We start from the raw sequence: 7,494 nt of genomic DNA on the forward strand, positions 1-7,494 counted from the left end.
ATCATATTCAAATCGTTTTCCACCGCGGGCTAAGCTAAGCTAGCTTGCCTTGTACTGGCCCGCTGCTACTTACATCACGGGAATGCAACGTGACAAAGAGGACGCAATGTGACAAGCCGCCGTGTGTGCGTCACCTGATGGATCGCCGAGTAAAACCGATAAGCCAGCAGTAGAGTAGAGGTCTTGTTTACTCATCCTCCCGTGTTTGACTGTGCGTCGTCCGTTCGTTCGTTCGCTTGTTCGTAATAGCACATTAAATCTCTCGAGACTGAAACGCTGTCTTTTTCCTGTGGACCGTGATCGCGCTCGCACGGGCGCGGCGATAAAAGCCTCCGGGATTCTTGAGGTTTCTGCCCACAGCCACACCGCCGCTCCGTTTGCGTCTGCGTGTGTGCTTGTTTGGGGAGTGGTTGTGGAGTGGAGTGGTGGTCGCTGAGCCAGGGGGGTGCCTTATCCTGGCAATGGCCCCGGCGCCGCCGCTGGTGATGGCGACGGCGACGGCGGTGGCATTGGTGCTGCTGTTGTCGTGCGTGGCGGTGGTGGCCAAGGAGTGCACGAACGTGCCGACGCAGCTGTCGTCGCACACGGTGCGGGCGCGGCTGCAGAGCACGCCGGGGGCGGAGGAGTGGCGGTGGCGGGAGCTGTTCCACGACCACCTCAACCCCACCGACGAGTCCGCGTGGATGGACCTCCTCCCCCTCGCCGCCGCTGCCGCCGGCTCCGCGGAGGCGACCGAGGAGTTCGACTGGGCGATGCTGTACCGGACGCTCAAGGGCGGCGTCGGCTCGTCGGCGGCGCGGGCCGGGGCGCCGCCCTCGTCGTCGTTCCTGGTGGAGGCGTCGCTGCACGACGTGCGGCTGGACCCCGGCGACGAGGTGTACGGGCGCGCGCAGCAGACCAACCTCGAGTACCTGCTGCTCCTGGACGTGGACCGGCTGGTGTGGAGCTTCCGGAGGCAGGCCGGGCTGCCGGCGCCCGGCGTGCCCTACGGCGGCTGGGAGGGCGCCGTCGTTGAGCTCCGGGGCCACTTCGTCGGTACGTAGTCCATCGCATAACCGTAGTATACATTATCCAGTCAATTTTCTATGTGGCTCGCGCTCGCCATTCGTGGAGGTCGATCGTGGGGATTTAACCCGGCCGTTAATTCTCTGTGAAATTCCCATGAGATTCCTACGCTGGTTTCGTTCTCGTAAAGCAGCAGAAGGATTCAAGATGTTCCCTAACTACCGTGCATGATTGTTTGGATTGGATGGATGGAGGACGAGGCGGTTCATGGCTCCGGCCTATATATCAGGCCCGGAAAGAAAGCTCAATTCTGTCCGACTGAGACAGATGGGCCGTGGGGTTCAGGGTTGGGTAGAGTTTTGGCCCATGAAGATAAGATCGGCTGCCTTGTCTAACCCCAATTCTTTGATAGCAACATTTGAGGAGTATGTTTGTTTGGTTATCAATTTATTTATTTTTGCTAAATTTTTGTTTATTAATATAGACTTTGCTATTTGTTTGGATGTTTTTGGAATTTGTGTATGTTGGTGCCAACTTGCTTAATGTAGTTCATTTATTTACCCGCAAAAAAATGTAGTTCATTTATTTACCCGCAACAAAAATGTAGTTCATTTATTTACCCGCAACAAAAATGTAGTTCATTTATTTGTAATAGCCATTGCTATTTGTTTGGATGGTTCTGGAATATTTGATATGTTTGTGGCAACTTGCATACAGCAGTTCATTTTCAACATTAAATGAGCACGCACAATTTTAGTATACTACTAATATTTTGGCAGGGTGGCTGTAATATTTTTTTTTAAATCACAGGGTGAACTTGGGCTCAAACAAGACATATCATACGTGTCTCTAACTCAAGATTTTATTTAAGTAAACAATACAAATTAGGCCCAGGATTTTAGAAAGTTACAAAATAGATACACGAGTATTCGCAATCGGACCCAAATGGAGCGGCACCTCACTTTTGTGCGCAATGCAGGGCACTACCTGAGCGCGGCGGCCAAGATGTGGGCGAGCACGCACAATGGCACGCTCGCCGGCAAGATGTCCGCCGTGGTGGACGCCCTCCACGCGTGCCAGCAGGCGCCGGCCAATGGCGGCGCCGGCTACCTCTCCGCCTTCCCCGCCGAGTTCTTCGACCGCTTCGAGGCCATCCAGCCCGTCTGGGCTCCCTACTACACCATCCACAAGGTACACACATACGATACAAGCAGCCATCGCGTACTCTGCTGCGAAACTCTGCTTCGTCGCTGAGGAGTGAGGACTGACCTTCTCGCTGTGTTTCTTCCTCGCGGACGGTGGGCAGATCATGCAGGGCCTCCTGGACCAGTACACGGTGGCCGGCAACGGCAAGGCCCTGGCCATGGTGGTCGCCATGGCCGGCTACTTCGGCGAGCGCGTGAGGAGCGTCATACAGCGGCACAGCATCGAGCGGCACTGGACGTCCCTCAACGAGGAGACCGGCGGCATGAACGACGTGCTCTACCAGCTCTACGCCATCACTGTAACCTTGCCCCGTCACCACCTCTTTTGCCACGTCTGTTCATGGCTTCATGCTGCCTCTGACGCTGATACGTTTTGCTCCGTTCGCCAGAATGATCAGCGGCACCTGGTGCTCGCTCACCTTTTCGACAAGCCGTGCTTCCTCGGATTGCTCGCAGTTCAGGTCCGACGAGCTTCCTTTCGCCCTGTGGCTTTCTGATACCTGCTCTGCATTTTCTTCATGGTTTACTAAACACACACTCGAAGCATGAGCTACGTGTTCTGAATGGTGTGTCTTCTTCCCGTTTCCTATTCAGGCTGACAGTCTTTCGGATTTCCACGCCAACACGCACATTCCGATCGTCGTCGGCGGGCAAATGAGATACGAGGTTACCGGCGATCCTCTCTACAAGGTAAGAAAAAGTTCCTCCAAGTCTACATTTCAGGAAGTTTTAAGTGTCAATTTGTTTCAGCATGAGTTGATTCGGGTGAGAGTGAGACTGACAGTAACATTCGTGAAACAGGAAATCGCAACGTTCTTCATGGACGTAGTAAACTCTTCACACACCTACGCAACCGGCGGCACATCCGTCAGTGAATTCTGGTACGTAACTGATTCTAGAATGATGCCAGAAGTTTACAATTTGTCTTCTGTCAGAAAATTCATTTCTGAAATGATTTTGCCAGGTTCGATCCAAAGCGTTTAGCCGAGACTCTGACCACCGAGAACGAGGAGTCCTGCACCACATACAACATGCTCAAGGTGATCTACATCTTCATCCTCGGATCACCAAAATAACTCGTCATCCCAAGAATCTCTGCTAAAGAAATTATGCAGGTATCTCGCCACCTCTTCAGATGGACGAAAGAGATCGCGTACGCGGACTACTACGAGCGTGCGCTGATAAACGGCGTCCTGAGCATCCAGAGAGGGAGGGACCCCGGCGTCATGATCTACATGCTGCCCCAGGGCCCTGGAAAATCCAAGGCAGTGAGCTACCATGGCTGGGGGACACAGTATGATTCATTCTGGTGCTGCTATGGGACTGGTAAGTAGTAGTAGGCAGATCTCTGAGTTTCAGAACTGGCAATTTGAGATGTCTGAATTGTTGCCTGATCTGTTATCTGCAGGGATAGAATCATTTTCCAAGCTTGGGGACTCGATCTACTTGGAGGAGAAAGGCGGCAAACCGGCGCTATATATCGTTCAGTACATACCGAGCACGTTCAACTGGAGATCTGTAGGCCTTACTGTCACTCAGCAAGTGAAGCCCCTCAGCTCATCTGATCAGAATCTTCAGGTTTCGCTGTCCATATCGGCGAAGGTAAAGCAGGAGACTTTTTCGATGATGATTCGTTGGAAAGGATAGGGGTTTAGTCAATCTGCTTTATGCCGTGCAGACGAACGGTCAGTACGCGACGGTGAATGTGAGAATTCCGTCGTGGGCATCTCCGAATGGTGCGAAAGCAACACTGAATGACAAAGATCTGCAAATGGCATCTCCAGGTAAGAGCACATTCCACTAATATTTGGCAAATATTTGATGAAACAGAGACTTGATTGTTCTAAGTTCAAACTCAATCTCTGTTTTATCAGGAACCTTCCTCTCAGTCACCAAGCAGTGGGGTAGTGGTGATCGCCTCACACTCCAGCTGCCTATTGGCCTGAGGACAGAAGCTATAAAAGGTCTGAGAAATTTCACCTTTTTTTACTATGGATCAAATGTTTTTCAGCTTGAACGGAGGAACTTGCAACTTCATGCGTCCACAGTTATCAAACTCACTCTTACTCTTACATCTGCAGATGATCGGCCGGAGTATGCGACTCTCCAAGCAGTCCTCTTCGGGCCATTCCTCCTCGCCGGCCTCACGACCGGAGACTGGGACGCCAAGGCCGGCGGCGCCGCCGTCTCGGAATGGATCACCCCTGTCCCGGCATCGTACAACTCCCAGCTGGTGACGCTGACGCAGGAATCCGGCAACGGCACCTTGGTCCTCTCCCTCCTCTCGACCGCCAAAGCCACCTCCCTGACGATGCAGCCGCACCCCGAGGGTGGCGGGACCGACGCCGCCGTGCACGCCACATTCCGTCTGGTCCCCCAGGGGCAGGTCGCCCCGCCGACGGGCGAGCGGCGCCACGCCACCAACGGCACCGCCGCCACGGCGACGCTTGCATCCGCGCTGATCGAGCCGTTCGACATGCCGGGAATGGCAGTCTCCAACAACCTGACGCTGGCGGCAGAGAAGGGCCCGAGCTCTCTGTTCAACGTCGTCCCTGGGCTCGACAGGGCGCCCGGATCAGTCTCCCTCGAGCTCGCGGCCAGGCCGGGGTGCTTTCTGATCACCGCCGGCGCGAAGGCGAATGTTCAGGTCGGCTGTGGCCCGGGGTTTTCCCTGCAGGCGGCGAGCTTCGCACGGGCCGAGCCGCTGCGGCGGTACCATCCGATCAGTTTCGCCGCCAGGGGGGCGAGGAGGAGCTTCCTCCTGGAGCCGTTGTTCACGCTGAGGGACGAGTTCTACACCGTCTACTTCAACGTCGGCGCCTGACAAATGAACTAGTCTAGTCTGGTCTACTGAATAACTCGTCAGTAGGAAACTGAAAAATTCAGTTGTTCTTCATTTGTATGAACGGATAAGAATCTTCTGATTCTGCGAATGAAGTTTTGGCAGACGAAAAAAAAATAGTCTGATCTCAGGGTCACCAGAGTTCCAGAAACCCTGTAAATTTAAGAAACTCAAGTGGTACGGGTTGGTGACAGCGATGAGCCCGTCGAAAAATTCAATGGCAGATCCAAGAGCGAGAGCAAGAGAGAGACCGTGCCGCCAACGGAGAACGAAAAACTATGCGCATAGAGCAGTAGAATCTAGGCAAGAAATTCTTGGTAGAATGGGGAGCATGATCGTAGAAGCCAAACGGGCAAAGACGACGCAGCGGACGACTGCGGCTAGAAACCCATCCCAGCGGCCAAACGCAGAGCGCCACCACTGCATTTCGTCCTGGTTGCGTGTTCCAACCCAGCCAGCCCAAAGCTCCCACACAAGACGAGCATGACATGCCAGAATTCCCCAGATAATATCAGACACCATCTCACAACCAACCTCACAGCAGAATTCCACCAAGATCTCACCAGACACTGAACTTCTATCTTCCGGTGGAGATAGCCCAGCTGCACAGGTGTGATGTAAATTTTCTCAGGGGCTAACTGGCCTGAAGATCAGGAACACAGGAACTATTGACAAGGGGGAAAGACCATGGATATACCATAATAACAGACGACGACGCTTACTCGATACCATTACCGGTTGCGACTGTAAGACAGACAGACAGACGGACACCAGGAGGAAACAGGAGTACATTACAGAGTGCTAGCCAAAATGCGAAAGCCACAATACCGTTACCGTTCCGCCGCGCAGAGAGACGACCATAAATAAAGCTTACACAACATAGCCAACAAGGAGACCGTTCGGACCTGGGGCTGCCGCCGAGGCGCGTGTGCCGTGCATCACGATTGCCCAACAACAACTAGGATTGCAGAAGCCAACATGATGAAAGGATAATGCAGCAAAGACGCACGATGACGAGGTAGCGCAGATTTGATTTGGGACCTTATGTTCTGCCGACCGTAGGGGGGCCCTTCCTAGATCTTGTCGAGCTTCTCCGCCTTCACCACCGGGTTGGCCTTGGCGATGGCGTCCATGGCCGCGGCGCGGTAGTCAAACTTGCACTCATGCTTGTCCGAGTAACGGTGCGTCGCGCAGTAGAGGTTCCCGCACCGGCAGTTGAATCCGGTCAGCCCGACCCTCTTTCTGCAGGTGCTGCACCGGCTTGGGCCTTTGGGGTTCTCCATCGCCGCCTCGCTGGGACCGGCGATATCAGCAGGCTGTGCGGTAATAAGCGTCTTCGCCTCTACGTGAGCAACTGCCACCGCCGTGTTGCCAGCAGCAAGATGTTCTTTCGCGGCATCACCACCGTTGACGATGCTGTCAAAAGAGGAGGCGGCCAGCTTGGCCTGCTCCTGCTTCATCGCCATCTCCTTGTGGCACTTGGAGCACATGTTCATGGTCGCCGCACTGCCGAAGAAGCCGCAGTTATTGACGCAAAGGATGGGGCCCTCACGAGACTGGCAGCCGGTCTCCTTGTGCTCCATGACTTTGATTTAACTGCAAATCAGACACAACACGGTCAAGACAAACACTTCACAAGGGTATAATCTTCACAGCACAGGCACAAATTGTATTTCAGACTATCACTGCGGAGTTGGCAATTTACAGATGAACATGGTATAATCTTCAGTCACGTTTTGGCCTACTGAATCCAAATCTACTAAAGTACGTTAGTTGCTCGACAAAGCATCTTATCTTACAAAAGGGTAGTGGTGGCTGCTTGGTCAAAACACCGAACTGAAGGTACTACCACTAAACGATGCAGCCTGCCTGCCTTATAACTAGCCAACAGCGGCCTAATCACCTACCTGCATCAGAGCAGATCAGAGTATAGCAGGGGAAATTAATTCTAAAGAAAGGCCCCGACTTTACGACGCTTTACGCAACAGCGGCAACAAATCCGTAAAGTAGCAAACCGTATCCGCGCACTAACTTTTGCGAAAGCGGCCGCATCAACAACCGGCTGCCGCAGCGAACACACCGGGCGGATACGTGTAAAGGAGGCCGGCCGGCCGCCTTTACTACTACACCGGAGCGCCGAATTAGGCAACGGCTCGTCGCCGTTCTGCGGAATTGGACGCCGGGAGAACAAATCGGAGCGGGCCGGCGGCTTCTACGGCGGCCGGAGGAATCAACGGCCACAGATAAAATCAGGACTTTTGACCGGGAGAAATAAAGGCACACGGGCTACCACAGAACGTGCTAAGAAAAACAGATGTTTGTCACCGGGAAAAGAGGGTCGCCGGGCCACGAACCTGATAGGAGGAAGCCCTCGTCGCGATTCCTCTCCGGCGATCCCTGCAGAGAGACCCAACAAAAATCATCAGACGAAAAGTTCCGGGG

The 7,494-nt window shown here is 53.8% G+C and overlaps 1 protein-coding gene and 1 pseudogene across 2 annotated transcripts in view; one reads left to right on the top strand and one right to left on the bottom strand.

Moving 5' to 3' along the window:
• Positions 1 to 285: 285 nt before the first annotated feature.
• Positions 286 to 4,758, top strand: LOC123148477 (uncharacterized; the record flags this gene model as incomplete). Its single annotated transcript, XM_044567908.1, is given in 12 exon segments — positions 286 to 1,035; positions 1,985 to 2,196; positions 2,312 to 2,509; positions 2,600 to 2,671; positions 2,805 to 2,900; positions 3,012 to 3,091; positions 3,175 to 3,250; positions 3,326 to 3,536; positions 3,619 to 3,812; positions 3,889 to 3,994; positions 4,085 to 4,174; positions 4,292 to 4,758. Coding segments are annotated over 12 exon segments (2,376 nt in total), but the record flags the coding sequence as incomplete, so codon positions are not given.
• A 962-nt stretch (positions 4,759 to 5,720) lies between these two features.
• LOC123148478 (zinc finger A20 and AN1 domain-containing stress-associated protein 8-like) overlaps positions 5,721 to 7,494 on the bottom strand; it is a 4,345-nt pseudogene continuing 2,571 nt past the window's right edge. Inside the window, exons 3-4 of the transcript XR_006473910.1 lie at positions 7,407 to 7,449; positions 5,721 to 6,637 (exon numbers count right to left, since the gene is read on the bottom strand). The product of XR_006473910.1 is annotated as a zinc finger A20 and AN1 domain-containing stress-associated protein 8-like (transcript). The remainder of the gene's footprint in view (positions 6,638 to 7,406; positions 7,450 to 7,494) is intronic.

Source organism: Triticum aestivum, chromosome 7A, assembly GCF_018294505.1.
Source record: "Triticum aestivum cultivar Chinese Spring chromosome 7A, IWGSC CS RefSeq v2.1, whole genome shotgun sequence".
NCBI classification, from domain to species: domain Eukaryota; kingdom Viridiplantae; phylum Streptophyta; class Magnoliopsida; order Poales; family Poaceae; genus Triticum; species Triticum aestivum.